This window comes from Primulina tabacum, chromosome 14 (assembly GCF_025594145.1).
Source record: "Primulina tabacum isolate GXHZ01 chromosome 14, ASM2559414v2, whole genome shotgun sequence".
NCBI lineage: Eukaryota > Viridiplantae > Streptophyta > Magnoliopsida > Lamiales > Gesneriaceae > Primulina > Primulina tabacum.
The window spans coordinates 31,222,465-31,238,565 of NC_134563.1; the positions used below are offsets into that span (position 1 = coordinate 31,222,465).

Here is a 16,101-nt window from a genome sequence, read left to right on the forward strand (position 1 = left end):
ATATTACGGAAATGAAAGAATTGAGAGATGACATAAGAAATTCACTGCCAATACAAGGTCGACATTGAACTATTAGTTTTTATTTAAATAAATTAAAGTAGAATGTAAACATTAACCATTGTTATTAACAATTATTTTTATGGTTTTTAAGATTTCAATATTTTATTATTTTAGTATGGATTTAATTATTTATATTTATACATCACACTTGTTTAGAAATCCGTTATAAAAAATATATATAAATCAATGAGTTAAAAAAGAACTTTAATAATATGTATCCAAACACATTTATTAATATAAAAAGTGTTTTTTATCTATTCATCCAAACACAACATTAACACAACTTTTACTTAAAAAAACACTTTTAAAATCCAACTTAAAAAAACGCTTTTTTAATCAAAAAAAAATTTTGATACCAACAATGCTCTAGATCTTGGCTCTCAGCTTCTCCCCCTCGAAAAATCCGAAATTTCTAAATCCTTAACCCCAATCCCACCGACCAACCCTCCAAATATTGGAAGTTGTTCCATTTTTTTTTTTATCGGTGATTGTTTCAAGATTTTTGGTTTCGGATAAATTAAAAGCTGGAGCAGCTAAAGACGATCGGCAGGGAGCTCGCAATGGGCTCCCAAGGGGGGTTTGGGAAGTCTAAGGAGTTTCTGGATCTCATTAAATCGATTGGAGAGTCGCGATCCAAGGCTGAGGAAGACCGCATTGTTTTACGGGAAATCGAATCGTTGAAAGCAAGACTGGGCGACCCCAATACTTCGAAATTTAAGCTTAAAGAGTACATCATTCGTCTTGTCTACGTGGAGATGCTTGGCCATGATGCATCATTTGGGTACATTCACGCGGTTAAAATGACCCACGATGAGAATCTGCACTTGAAAAGGACTGGGTACTTGGCGGTTACTCTGTTCTTGAACGAGGACCATGATTTGATTATCTTGATTGTGAATACGATTCAGAAGGACTTGAAGAGCGATAACTATTTGGTTGTTTGTGCCGCGTTAAATGCTGTTTGTCGGTTGATTAATGAGGAGACTATTCCTGCGGTTTTGCCGCGGGTGGTCGAGCTTTTGGGACATCAGAAGGAGGCAGTGAGGAAAAAGGCAGTGATGGCGCTTCACCGGTTCCATCGGAGGGCACCTGGATCCGTTTCTCATCTCATAGCCAATTTCCGCAAGGTGCACGTGTTTCATGGTTTAAGCACTAATGTTTTACTTATTTGCATGTTGTAATTTAAAGATGGGATAGCGAAGATTTGTATGTTCCCTTTCAATGGAAAACCCAATTAGTTTGTTCAGTTTGTGCATGATTCTCTATCGAGGCTGGGCATCGGGAGTTAGCAATCTGAAAAAAAAAAAACCTATATAGCTTATGTCTGATCTTAGCAACACGCATCTCCAAAGTTTCAAATCTTTTTGTCGTAATAAATGTGGATTTGTACACAACTAACTTAGAATCATAAGCTTGAAAACATTTCACAGCTGGTTGCACAAATAATTGAAAATTTGGAAATGACTCTGTTTCTCGGACATAACAATCCTCACAACAAATGTCATCATAAAAAAAGTGTGTGGTACTCTGCTGGAAAGATTGAATTTGACATCGCATGAAAGTGGTTATATAGAAGGATTCTCTCTCTCAATTTCTGTTGCTTCACTCGATGCAAATTTCAGGCCTGTGAATGGCAGATAAGCAGGAGTCACTCTGTATGAACAATATATTGTACAAAAATCGGGTGTATGATGTGATAATATGCTACATTAATAAACTTTAAAATCTTGTGAGAACTGAGTGGGTGTTCATGTTTTAGTTTCAAACTGCATGAAATTTTGACACTGGGAATTGTAAATTATTTAAAATTTATATTAACAAATAGTTTACCTTACCCTTTTAAAAAAATTATGTTTCCATTCAAGTTTGTTCTTTTCTAAATTTTATCATGGAAAACATGTCACTCAAGTAATTTAATTAAAACTGGAGTCACTCAAATAATTTAAGTCAAACTGGAGTTTTATATTTTATCAGACATATGCCACCTGTATGAGGGAAGTGGGGATGTATGAAAGATTGTATAGAAGCTAGAAATAATTTTGTGATCACAATGATAGTCTTAGACCACTTATATGTGCATTCAGAAAACAATTTTCTTGGTTTTTGGAATTGATCATCTCTAGTTTCTCAACAAATAATGATGTTGCAGCGGCTCTGCGATAATGATCCTGGTGTTATGGGTGCAACACTTTGCCCTCTTTTTGATCTTATTATGGCCGATGTTGATTCATTTAAGGACATGGTGGTTAGTCTTGTAAACATTCTCAAGCAAGTCACTGAACGCAGACTCCCAAAGAATTATGATTATCATCAGATGCCTGCTCCATTCATTCAGGTGAGTGTTTTTTTATTCTCGCCCTGATAAGCCTTCAAGTTTATGTATTTGTGCTTTTGATCCAAGTCGGTGTGTTTCATTTCAGATTTAGAATAATAGTTGATAGTTCCTGTAGGTTTCAAAAGAGGAAGTTGGTGCGCTTGTCTTGCACACTAGTTTCCTGTTTTTTCGAAGTTTTTGATGTTATCTGTTTTATGCTAACTAAGGGTTCCAGTTTTATCTCTTTTCCCTGTCAGTAATGGAGAATGTCTTTTTTAGGTTTCTTTTGTGTGATCAAACAAATTGAACCTAATCTATTATTGGTGCGTTCATAGTAAAATATAAGAAGGGGATTGTGTTATGCACACACCTTATCGCCATAAGACTCACCAAGTGATGCTTTATATAATGACATAAATGAAGTGAATTTTGTTATAATATTACATAGCAACAAAAATGTATTTTATGAACGAACAATTAAATAATAATGTATAAAATGTTCATTGGTAAATACTTGCTTAGTTATAAAGAAAAACCTCAATCATCTGAACCACCAAACCACTCTTCGTCTTCCTCAACCATATATCATCTCCAAAAATTAAGGTATCTCCATGCTAGATTTTGAAGGATTTCTTGGCTTAGGATAATTTTGAGCTAGGTTAGATCGATTGGACCATGGTTTTTTCTTTTTGTTTTTTCAATGTGGGCAAGATGTGAGTGGCTGTGGGATTTTTATTTTCTTCACATAATACATGCAGCACAAGTGATATTTTTGGGCTTAGGGTAATTTTTAGTTGCGATAGTTGTATTGGATGATGGTGGTGGTGGAATTTTTCCCCAGTGTATAATGCAAGCAGCACCTCTCTTGCACTTTTAGGCTCGAGCTCAGATCAAACAGTTAATCAAGCTCAAAATATGCTTATTGAACTCAAAACTCCAAACTAACCTATCGAGCTCTTAAACAAAAAAAGCTAAAATACTGAAACTGATGTAAGATGATATTCAAAACAAAAATTGAATGAAAAAGGATAAAACAACAAATCTACAAACCCGAGCAAATGGAGTAAAAAAGATAGAAAACATGAAGGATTATTAATGTTGAAAATTGCTAATAAGATGAGAGAAACATACCCATTCCAGAGATCTAACGAATATCATTATATAATTTTGTGGAGAGTAGATCTATATGACCTGTCAACTGTGAAAATTTTCATATTTGTATTTGAATTTGGAAAAGTCCCTAGCCTTACCAATAAAAGAGTTGGGTGGAGCAAGAAGAGTAGAGAAAAAAGGAGACAAAGCTGTGGGCATCTGAAAAAAAGCTGACTGTGGCAGAGGAAGGACAAATGCAGGTCAGAGGAAGAAAGGATGGAGGTGTTAGGGGAGGAGGCGACTTCACTCCAGGTTTTAGGTGTAAAAAGAGGAAGGTGTAATATTATTTAAGATTAAAAATATGTTTCTGTATATATAGGCTCACAAACAAATTACGAGCTTTGGAACGGAATAATTCGGGCTTGAAATCAGTCCAAAAATAGTTTGGACATATTTGAGCTTGGCTGAAGTTCGAGAATTTCAAAGGAATTGAATAGTATTCTAGCGGGCTTAATTCGTTTGTACCTATAGCTTGGAGCCTTTCTGGTTAGCACCTGGTGCTTGTAGTGTGGCAGAAGTTCTCCAAAAGCTGAAAGTGATTTGGCGTTTATGCCTTTGCGAATAACTGGAAAGGCTCAGGTATGTATTGAAATGGGAAGTAAGCAGCTATTGGTTGAAGTCGTAGCAACTTGGAAAATTATTTTAAGAGGTCATTTTTTATAGAATGATTACTTTTCTGAATTTTCTGGATGGAATTTGATTTGATTTTAAGTCCCTTTGCCTTTGGGTCCACATATACTTGCTGTTTTGTAGTTATCCTCCGAAAATAATGTGGACTAGGATCTGGTTATATATCCATGTTGTAGTGTCCTTCATGTGTTTGTTTATTAATTACGAGATTCTACTTCATTTCCTTGGCAGATTAAATTGTTGAAAATTCTTGCTGTACTGGGTAGTGGCGACAAAAAGGCCAGCGAACAAATTTATACAATTTTGGGTGACATAATGAAAAAAAGTGATTCAACTACTAATATCGGGAATGCCATTCTTTATGAATGCATTTGCTGTGTTTCTTCATTACACCCCAACCCAAAGTTGCTTGAAGCTGCAGCAGATGGCATTTCAAAATTTTTAAAAGTATGTATTCCGCAACAATATTTGCTTTTCTTTACCAGTTGAGTTACTGATTTGCTAGGAACTAGATATTGTAACTCTGCATTATCCTCAATTGACAGCGTGACAGCCACAATCTGAGGTATCTTGGTGTTGGTGCTCTTAGTCGACTGATAAAGATAAGCCCGGAAATTGCTGAACAACACCAATTGGCTGTTATTTATTGCTTAGAGGTGAGATCAGCAGTTTTTATCAGTGTGTAGATTGGAACAAGTGGTCTTTGATTTAAGGTCGCTGTGCATTGCTGAATTTCTTCAGGTTACTTGCTCATATTTATTCTTATTGGTCTCTCTAGATCTGCCTGGCTGTTGAAAGCTAAATTGACACACTCTCCGGGGAAATGGGAACCTTTCAAACTAGTACCTTTTGTAATCGACTCTATAGACTTCAATGAAAGCTGGTTTTTTCGATCAAGTTTTGAAAGACTTTCTACTCAGATCATTTCTGCGATTAATAATGTTAAAAGAATAATTTATATTACTTTTAAGCCGAGAAAATAAATCACAGAAAGGAAGAATGAAGAACAACTTCGGCCTGCTCTCGTGAATAGCTTGCTTATATTAAGGTTTGATTGGAGTGTTGCTGAATTTTTTATTTATATCAAATACTATGTTCCTCGTTTGTTTTGAATGCTAGCTGGATATGCATCTTCCTATTTTATTTCGACATGCTAACTACTTTGTTTCTATTGATGTAATCTTTTATTTAGACTTCAGCTAAAGTCTGGCTGTCTTCATGATATAGGACCCAGATGACACCCTAAAGCGCAAGACATTTGAACTGCTCTATAAAATGACCAATTCTTCAAATGTAGAAGTAATTGTCGACCGTATGATTGATTACATGATAAGTATCAATGACGGCCATTACAAAACTGAAATAGCATCTAGATGCATTGAAGTCGCTGAGCAATATGCACCAAGCAACCAATGGTTTATACAGGTTATCTTGCTGTTGATACTTCTTTTTGTTACATCACCATGATAATTATGTCATATTGGCAGGTTATTTTTCTGATTTGATTTTTTTTTTGCCATGTTTTATTTGCCAGACCATGAATAAAGTATTTGAGCATGCAGGAGACCTGGTAAATAGTAAAGTCGCGCATAGTCTGATGAGGTTAATTGCTGAAGGATTTGGAGAGGATGACGCCGCTGCAGATAGTCAGCTGAGATCATCTGCTGTATGCCTTCCTTGCGAACCTACTTTCTGATTGTGGTCCACCTAATACCTGCGTAAATATTTATGTATCTTTTCGTCCTTCTGCAATAATGGTTTGTATGGGCATGTGTCATTTGATCTTTTAGCCTTTTCTACATTTTATACTTCTTGCATGTGTATATGCTTTAAATCCTTTTGTAGCCTTTTATTTAATTCTATAAGCATTACCGAATCAGCATATGTTTGATGGAAAGAATAATGTTTTTCTGAATTTCAACAAGAACATGAAAACGGTCTGTGAGTACTGATAGTGTTTCATGCCACCACTCTTGTGGGTCTACAAAAATGTGTTGTAAGCTTGCTGATTCATGAACTATATCAGTAAGAAGCTAGTGGGAATTATTCTTTTTCAAAAAAATGCCAGGAAGACACGGTTAGGATGACCTTGATGACAGATGCATTTTTAGAGTCGGGCATCTTTGTCACAATTTTACTAATTTTGATTTCATATTTCTTTAGCAAGAGTGCAAGACTTGACTCTTTTCTGGAAGCAGTATTCTGTGTTTGGCACCATGCATTGCTAACATTGGATTGGATTATATGACTGGTGATGCTATGCTTATTTCATCTTTCTAATAAAAATTATCTGATGTGTTCAGGTCGAATCATATCTTCATATTATGGGAGATCCAAAACTTCCATCCGCTTTTATTCAAGTATGTTCTATGGCATCCAAGCTTCCATAATTTCTCCCTTTTATCTTTGTTCTCTTCCCTCCCCAAGTCCTTCTCCCTCTCTGTGTGTCTCTGAGTGTGTTTATATTTATAATCTTCTATCTTTTGAACTCCTGTGTCCCCCCCCCCCCCCCCCCCCCCGCTCTCTCTCTCTCTCTCTCTCTCTCTCTCTGTATATGAATGTTTTTCACCGCTGCTTTCCATTTACATGTTCTCTATGCAGGTCATTTGTTGGGTACTGGGAGAATATGGAACTGCGGATGGAAAGCATTCTGCCACATATATAACTGGAAAGCTGTGTGACGTGGCAGAGGCACATGCCATTGATGATATAGTCAAAGTATACTTTTATATTGTTAATATTTTTGTACAGACTGGTTGTTTAAAGTTTCTAAATTTGAGATCTGACAACAATGGGTCCCATAGCATTGCCTTTGTACCTCGAGACCCTTTTCTTAGCTGGTATCCTCTTTTTTTTTAATGAATTTGATATCGTCCTTCAAAATCTCTTACCAGGAAGAAAATTTTCTCCCCATCTTCTGACTAATTTGACAAGTCTTTCTCACTAGAAATGCCATTTGATTGTTTTGCTCTTTGGTCAACAATTGATATTTTAAAAGTACCGGAGTACATTTTTGTAATATGAAAACTAAAAGGGTTGCAGTTTATGTGAACAGAAAATTACAATCGTGATGGAAGGAAATTATTTTGTATACTTTGACATATGCAGTTGTTTTTGTACTATAACTCAATTTTGTAAATTAGAAATGAGCAATACCTTCGCATAGCCTCCATAGATTCGTTGCAGCTCCAAGCTTTGGGGTTGTTCTCTTGCATATCCATAATATGATCTCAAATTTTTCGAGTATGTTCAATGACAAGATATTCATGTTTATCTTGTAACTGCTTCTTTTTTCCCTACTTTTATGAAGGCGTATGCAGTGACGGCACTTATGAAGATATATTCATTTGAAATTGCAGCTGGTAGAAAAGTTGATATACTGCCAGAGGTAGTTATTTGCAATTCCTTTGGCACTCTATTGTGTGCTCAAAAATGCATACTTTCTATGCTTTTATGTGTAGTGACTCAATCAACTCTTTTTCCAGAAAAAACTAGACTTATAAATCATGCATTGGTCAGCTGTGTTGTCAGTTATGAAAATGAAGTTTGCTGAAATATTGTTGAATGTTACTAACTCGAAATGTGTAGATTTAATCAATAGTTTACTTTTCTTATCTTCTTCTCCAACATAGAGAACTTGAGCTGAGTATGAATACAGATGTGCTCAAGCATAATTATTCCTGATAATTTTCGATTATAAAATTTTTCTTGCATGTTTTTCCTTATTTAGTTAAGCTGGTAAATACTTCATTTGGACACATTTTTGCACGAGGAAAATGTTTTGTAGCAGATTGAGATTTTTCCTTCCGATTCCAGTTCTACTATACTTGAAAATATGCTAGGGTTTACAGGCTCATGGCTTATTGGTTGCCGCAGTGCCAATCTTTGATTGAAGAAATGTTAGCATCCAACTCAACAGATCTGCAACAGCGAGCATATGAGCTTCAAGATATCACTGGTTTAGATGCTCATGCTGTTAAGAATATAATGCCAAAGGATTCTGCTTGTGAGGATTTTGAGGTATGATTTACAATTTACTTTTAATTCTTTTTCAGTTACTCTAAAATAGGACGATGGTTATTTTTCTACTCAACATTTAGTGGATAAACTCATGAATTTGGCGTTTATGTGTGCTAATCAAATGTTTTTTCTTTGCTAGCATTTTCTTTCTTTAGTCTCTCTGGCTGACAGCGAGCTTTATTGTGGCTTACGAGCTTGAACCTTGATGTTCTCTATCTTTGTTTTTGTTAGTCCAATACAGTATTAATATTAAATCTGAATTTGTTTTAGGTTTTATGGCTCATATACTGTGTTTATGTGGAAGGATATTCTCAAAATTAGTTGCATATGTCGGCTTGACATGCTCCTTTCCCATCATAATTTAACATAGCACGAGCTACATTATTTTAAGTTTGTCTTCCACCATTTATGATTGAAGTGATAGCTTTGATTGCATTACTCAAGCTCCCACAATTTCGGTCAAATTAGCTGTGTCGAGAATGACTAAGAAGCATTGGAAATGACATTAAAACAGCATTGGAGAATGGGCAGACCGTAATGATTATGTTACGGAAATTTTCTTGCGATTCATCATGCATCAATCTTTGTATAAATAAAGAGCTCGTAGCTACATTGTGTTTTCTGCCATTGCCTTTTTAATTCAAGGATGGTCACAACATTTACTAAATCCTTGCAGATTGACAAAAACCTTTCGTTCCTTGATGATTATATCCGACGAGCATTGGAAAATGGTGCTCAGCCATACATCCCAGAGAATGGACGCCTTGGAATGTCAGATGTTACCCACTTCACGAGTCAAGAAAATCATGAATCCTCATTTCACGCTCTTAGATTTGAGGCTTATGAACGACCAAAACCTGCAGTAGCTCTAAATATTCCTCCAGCACTAGATCCCTCAACCGAAGTTCCAGTACCAGAGCTATCCTATCTTGCAGATATCCAGCAACCTATTCCACCCGTTCCATCTGCCTCAAACATCGGCTCATCAGAACTCAAGCTACGACTTGATGGGATTCAAAAGAAGTGGGGCCGACCAACATACTCTTCTCCTGTGCCTTCTACTTCGAGCACTGATATTATAAAAAATCAGAACAAGGCAAATCAGCCCATTTCAGTTGGCAGTTCAAACGCGAAAGCAAGTACTGTTTCTTATGATTCAAGAAAACAGGTACAGGAGATTTCACCAGAAAAGCAAAAACTGGCTGCTTCGCTCTTTGGCGGTGCATCAAAGTCTGATGGAAAACAGTCCTCTTCTAGCTCGAAAGTGTCAAAGCCCTTGCATCGCCCTGCAGAAAAATCTCGAAGTGTAACGACATTTGACACTACTATTGTAAAACCATCCCAACCACCTCCAGACTTGCTGGACTTGGGAGAACCGTCCTTCACTAATACTGCACCATCTGTAGATCCCTTCAAGCAATTGGAAGGTCTTCTTGATTTAACGCCAGAAAAGCCAGCATCAAACGCTTTTCGAGCCGGTACAACTGATGCACCTAATCTCATGTCGCTCTTCACAGACATGTCTTTGAATGTGCAGGGCGATAGTCTTGTCAATTCCATCTCGAATATGATCGACAAAAATGGACTTGGAGGGAATACTGGTGCTCCATCAACACCACAAACAAACAAAGGACCAAATTTAAAAGCAGCACTGGAAAAGGATGCCTTTGTTAGGCATATGGGTGTGATGCCGTCAGGTCAGGACCCAAATTTATTTAAAGATTTGCTCAGCTGAATGTTTTTTTCCCAAATCTTGTGTATGCGGATCGTACTGTAATTATGCCGCTTATTGCCGTTCACCCATGTGTCCAAAAATGAGGATGTAACGTATGAAGTGCCTCACGATTCATGAGCAGAAATCTCAAGGAAACGTAAGATAAGTTGCTCGAACCTCAATGTGGGGTGGTGAGAAAATCAGTTGTGCAAGTACTTTGGATTGGTTGCAGGAGGGCACACTGTATGTACAAGTACGGTAGACGTTTGACCGTCTAGGTTTCAGAACCTCGTAAAGCTTAATTATTGAGGTTAAGACTTTTTTGAAGCATTCGATATTTCTATTTATTGACAATACCTTCCGTTTCGTACAAGCAGGATTTGAAGTATCGGCCTTATTGTCTTCCGCTGCTTTTTTCATTACTTTTCGAAATGAAACTTCGCCTTGTATTGCTATTTGCAATTTCAATAAAAATGTGCGAATTTTACGTTTGTTTTTTGTCGCCTAGGATTGCAAGTAGATATTTGACCGTCTACGGTTGCATCCAATTGTGTCACATCAAATTAGGTCTAATCTACATCATTAGATCAGAGATTTAATGGATCGGATTAGATATCAGCTGGAGACACCACTAATCGCGAAAGAGTCTCACAACCTTTGGAAAAGTATATATAGGTCACTACTTCACGATGAAATACGGTTAGATTATAATAAACTCAAAATTATTAGGTATTTTCGTCATCTACATATCGTTGTGTCTAAATTTCGTTCTTCATGCAAAAAGTTCAAGAAACATTTTAGAAGTTCGTCTGTTTTTTGTGATTTGGAGTGATCCTATCTAGGGCTAGTATTATTAAACTTTGAATGGTTGGGTGCGAAAAAAATTGGGCTTTTTGTATTCATATAAAAAAATATTAAAGTCGATGATATAAAGATAATTTCATTTCATATTACTGAAAATCATATTGTTACATCGTAGAAAAGAGAAAATACCTTATATTATGATTAAATATGAAATACTGACTTTCTTGCAAATTTACCAACAAAATAATCGATCAACATTTCATAATCATGGTTTGCTGAAAAACTAGCTCTCAATCAAAATCATAGTTGATACATTCAATGTTGTTTGAGTCGTGGTTAATCTTAAACAAGATTTCAACAAATTCAATTTAGGAAAAAGATCCGCATATGTAATAGTAACAAAAACGGTCAATAATAACTGGTGTGTGATGAATGAATTAGAGAAACAATTCATTCTTTGTTTTTTTTTTTTTTTTTTTTCCTCTTTTGACAACATATGTTTTATGATTTTCATTTCTTGATATAAATCATCTTTATCCAAATATGAAGCGTATTGTCCCCTCTTTTCTTTGTAGTTTCATTTAGAGATTTTTGCAACGAGATTTCAACTCCTCATAAACCAATGAACTCAACTTTTCAACTGTGAATGGAATCCAAAAATATCTTTCATATTGCTCAAACATTTCTTCAATGACTCAATTGTTTGATTGAATATGTACAAGAAATAATGAACTCTAAAAGCTTCTTCAACAGTACTCTTGAGATATTCTAGGATGGCGCACATGTAACCTCATCATGATGTTAGCCTCGTCAAAATGTATTTTTCTGCTTTGAGACTCAATAAATTCTTTGATGGATTTCCCAAATTCTTTGACAGTAAATCTGTTGATAGACCCTCTTAGAAAATCAATGAATTCTTTAACTTTTTTTCGTTTTCCGCTTCTGCAAATAAATAAACAAATCAAACTGGATGGATGAGAAAAATAGCAACACAAACAAGAAACATCATTTTTATGTTTCAAGATAAGCATCTAATTCGTTTCAAAGAGATACAGTCAAATTATAGTATTAACTTACATCATGTTCGTGTTTTGTTACATCGTTTATTGTAATATCTCTTCCGAAAACTTCATGACAAATTCAGATTTACATAGGATATAGGATGTTTAATTAAAGTGGTTCAATCGTTCAAGGAAGTCTACCGTGGTATATCGGATTATGAAAGTTTGAGCCCCGTCTTTTTTCTGCCATTTGGACGAGAATCGGAATTTTTATATGTGAGACGAGTTAACTCTACTGATATTCATAATAAAAAATAATACTTTTAACATAAAAAGTTATACTTTTTCATGGATGACCCAAATAAGAGATCCGTCTCACAAAATACGATCCGTGAGACCGTCTCACACAAGTTTTTGTATAAATTTATTTTAAAAAATCATTTCTGAAAAAAGTCCAATATAAATATATCGGAAAAAGCAGGTCATTTCCCACTTTCCCGCCTGATCGATTTCCCCACCCTATCTCTTATCTAGGGGGCGCTTCGAAGTTCCTTAAAGAAGAAAAATACAGCAAACATGGAGAAGACCGAATCGATCCCTGGATCCAGGCATTCCAATTTGAAGAAATCTTTTAAACGCGGCCTCCGGTACTTGTTGACTGCCTGCTCCGAGGAGGTGCTTTAGTTTTCCTTTTTCCTTGTTTTTGATTTGTCAGTTCTCGACATTCGTGACTATATGCGAAAATTGAGCGTCTGATTAGGATCTGTGCTGATTTCTAGTTATTCGATTGCTTTTTTTGGGATTTTGAAGGAATTAAGTAAAGCTTTTCCGAGTTTCGCTGCGGCTGAGCGAGAGCGCCTCCACCGCCTGTTCGTCATGGTGATGTTCCTGTTACAATCTTGCTTGTTGCGTTAAGAATGTCATTATTATTCAATAATGGGGTTTAGTGAGATTAGTTTAGAAATGTGGTTGTGAATTGGTTCGTGTTGATATTGAGACAAAATTCTGATAACCCCGCTGTGAAGTTTTAATATCATGTTTCTTGGTGTGATGTTACAACTGTCTCATCTTTGTTTCCTTTCAGGTTATTGCATCTTTGCATGACAATGTTGAGGTGCGTCATGTTTTTACATCACTTGTAGACCAAAAATCTACACCCCTTCCCTTTGTAAATATTTGATAGTTCCTTGATGCTGTATTCAGCATAATTTGTTATGCCCTGTGAATATGTTTGAGCGTGCATACTGAGAATAGAACAAGAAATCGAGGAACCTTGACTCTAGGGAAATCGCGAGGGAAAAGGCAAAATCTAGGAAGGGGAAGAGGCAAAAACTAGAAATTGGTCAGTACGACTTAATGATTTTTATTTTACATAGGTGCTTTATATACTCGCCAACATGCAACTTCTTGACAACATAACTACTAAATTGGACACCAACAAGCCAAATGGAGATGGCTAAAACTTTTTGTTCCTTGCTGTGGCGTTTTGTCCTCATTAGGGGTTGTAACATCTTCTTTTCGTGTGTCAGGTTCTTCCAACTTGCTGCCCTTGGCATTTATTATTTCTTAGTGCTTTTGCCTTAAAATTTTGAAAATTGCAAGTAATAGGCTTCATCACATTTCCCAAACTATTGGCAGTAATTCAACGCAAAAAAGGTTTTACAAACTATGGAGATTTGATTCATTTTGTGTGTTGTGACTTTTTCTCTTTTTTGCTTCCCGCAGGAAGAATTTGAGTCAATATTGCTTGAGACACAGGTATAACCCCGTGGAAGTATTTTATATTGTTTTTATGCCCTCGACTTTTCTTTAAGTTTTCTGTTTCTTACATTTTGTTTTAGTATAAAGTGTGGAATTGAATGCTTGTCTCAGATCATTATAATTTTATCTTCCATTTTGTATCTAAGATAGAACCGATCGTCGATCATCATTTTTCTTAGTTTACTTTGTGTTGGGCTGCTTTGTCTATGCTTTGTTTTGTTCTGACTTTTAAGCTTATCATTTTTTAGGTGGGAAATGTTCTTGACAAGGTGGAGGAACTGGTGGATGAACATAGTCTTGATCCTCTGATTTCTAAGAAGTATGCTTCCGAATTCCAATAGTACTATCTCAGCTCATGATTAACTATTGCTTTCTATTTCTAAAATTAATAGAGATCTAGGCAAAAAAATTTGTGGACTAAAAATGTCTTTGCCTTTCATTAAGAAAGATATTCACATATGTTAAAATTGTTTCTCTCAAATGCTGAAGCTCATGGGAGAAGGGACAGTTAATGATATTTGTGAATTGAAGATCGGGAAATATGTCTTTAAAATTAATATTCAAATTGAACACGTGCAAGCTAGTCAGGCATCAAATGCCGTGGGAGACTAATATAGGAAATGTACAGGTTTTGTGCTACCTTTCAGATCATAACTTTGATGCCATGTTAAGCTTGAGCCTATGAGAAATGGCATAATCAATAATTTTATACTTTAGCAGGATATATTTTCAAACTTGCTTTGTCTCGACATAAAGTGGAAATGTGGATCTTAACTTTCCGGTTCTGCCTTATTGGCGTAGCATATGAATTCCAAAGGTGTTATAGGTTACAAAATTGCAGGAGTAATGTCGCAGAAAACTGCACAAAGCTTATTAGAAGCAAAGAAGAACGAAGTGCAATATTTGATGGGCATGTTGAAAAAGGTAGCCAGCCAAGTTTTTGATGTTTAAAACCTCCTGTATTATTTTAAAGTAAAAGAATTTGTTGATTGCACCTGATAGTTGTTCTTTTTTATTGTCTTCCAACTTATGTACAATGCATGTGTAATGAGTCTTCCACGACTTTTAAGAAGAATAATGGAGGGATTGTTTGGTTTTGTTATGGGAGTATGAAGAGAAGAGTTTTGGGAAATGATTGAGGAAAATAGGATGTGTCATTTTAACTTACGATAGAATAACTGCCGTAGATGTTAATCATCTCTGAAAATGTTTGATGAATTATTTCAAATTTTAAAATCTTATATTTTTACTTAGAGTATTATACCACTAAATTATTTGAAAGAGATTCAAATTTCAAGCGATGATTGTGCTGGAGACGTGAAAATGAGAAAAAAGTATATTTTGGAAGAAGAAAATAAAATTAAGATGATGATATTTTTCTTTGGGGGGTCGGGGGATTGCTTTTGTAGAATAAAAATCAAGCAGGGCCTTTTGTTTCTAGAACCTTGAGTTTGCTCGACATATGATGTATTTAACATAGTAATTAGAAGCACTAGACACGTTGAGGATCATAAGCGAAAAAAGAATGAATATTTTCTTCCATTGCATCTTGAATTTTATTGCCTTTACATTCTTTTAAAGCGTACCAAGGGCAGCGATATATGGTTAAGGCACTTGATGGAAGATTTGTGCCTTTCCTTGTGTCATGGTGTTAGGGGCTAGATGAGCTTTGAGCCTATGTGCACGCCTTGTGGGTTTTTAATAATGATTTATTAACTTTCAATACATCTTTTGCGGTTCTTACGCGGTCATGGATCAGTCATTTTTTTCTTTTTGTGTAGGCTGAGGAACAGAGGTGCAATATCAGTGCTCGTCTTGAACTTCTAAAGAAAGAAAAGCAAGATATCTCTGGTGCTGCAAATCTTGTAAATGAGGTCCATATTTTTATGCAATATTCTGGTTCGGATCCACGATATCATTCTCTAATCAGTAACTCATCTTGAATTTCAGTTGAGGACAGTAATATTAAACTACAGCAAGGCCCCACATTCTAGGCTCGTGAATAAGTAAGTGCTTACTACATTCGTGGTTAAGCTCTGGTTTAACATTTATAAGGGTGTAGCTTGTCCTTTATCGTATTTAGCGACTGGATCTGTTAGAAGTTTATTTATGATTATCATGTCAGCGAGTCTATTTGTTTGCTCTTGCTCTGTCTTGGTTGGGTATATGGAGGCTATAGAGTTATAATCACTGAGCCACTCTCCAGTCTAACTGCAAGTAATGCTTTATTTCTAATGACATGTTTTTTGAGTAGGAAGCACAATATTCATGTGTTTACATACAAACATTTCAGAGGCGAAAGGCATGTGAATATTATAAAGCCTAGGCACAATGCATTTAGGTGAAAGGCGCGTCTTATAGAAATAATACGTACCAAGGGATTCTCCAAATCATTTAAGCCAAAAATTATCTCCGCTCGTATTTTCTGCTGTTCTGTTACTTGCATCAATGCGTCTCATCTCACTTTTCCACACAAGACTTATGGCCAACCGAATAGGCGAATACTTGAGTCCAACTGAAAATTGTCCGAACCTAAAAGCCACAAACTTAATGTTATTCAGATCGTTAAAATACTAGTTCCTCTGTTATTATGTGATATTGTCTAATCGAATCCAAGATCTGATGGTATTTATTGTTGATTTTCA

General features: G+C 35.8%; 2 protein-coding genes across 4 annotated transcripts; both read left to right on the top strand.

Annotated features, from left to right (window-relative positions):
* The first annotated feature begins 430 nt into the window (after positions 1–430).
* On the top strand, positions 431–10,380 carry LOC142523682 (AP-4 complex subunit epsilon-like). The gene is made up of 11 exons (XM_075627407.1): positions 431–1,187; positions 2,210–2,395; positions 4,388–4,603; positions 4,702–4,812; positions 5,384–5,581; positions 5,691–5,822; positions 6,460–6,516; positions 6,758–6,874; positions 7,467–7,544; positions 8,033–8,176; positions 8,853–10,380. The coding sequence occupies exons 1-11, from the start codon at positions 621–623 to the stop codon at positions 9,909–9,911; spliced, it is 2,865 nt and encodes a 954-aa protein (XP_075483522.1). The 5' UTR covers positions 431–620; the 3' UTR covers positions 9,912–10,380.
* Positions 10,381–12,141: 1,761 nt separating this feature from the next.
* LOC142524631 (uncharacterized) lies at positions 12,142–16,101 on the top strand. 3 transcript variants are annotated; one of them, XM_075628675.1, is made up of 9 exons: positions 12,142–12,370; positions 12,506–12,574; positions 12,780–12,809; positions 13,421–13,453; positions 13,705–13,775; positions 14,283–14,380; positions 15,238–15,330; positions 15,407–15,462; positions 15,711–16,101. In XM_075628675.1, exons 1-7 carry the CDS (start codon positions 12,272–12,274, stop codon positions 15,240–15,242), a joined length of 405 nt encoding a protein of 134 aa, XP_075484790.1. In that variant the 5' UTR covers positions 12,142–12,271; the 3' UTR covers positions 15,243–15,330; positions 15,407–15,462; positions 15,711–16,101. The 3 variants fall into 3 exon arrangements, with proteins under 3 accessions (XP_075484790.1, XP_075484789.1, XP_075484791.1); XM_075628674.1 differs by lacking the exon at positions 15,711–16,101 and having other exon boundaries at positions 15,407–15,644; XM_075628676.1 differs by lacking the exon at positions 15,711–16,101 and having other exon boundaries at positions 12,149–12,370; positions 14,298–14,380; positions 15,407–15,644.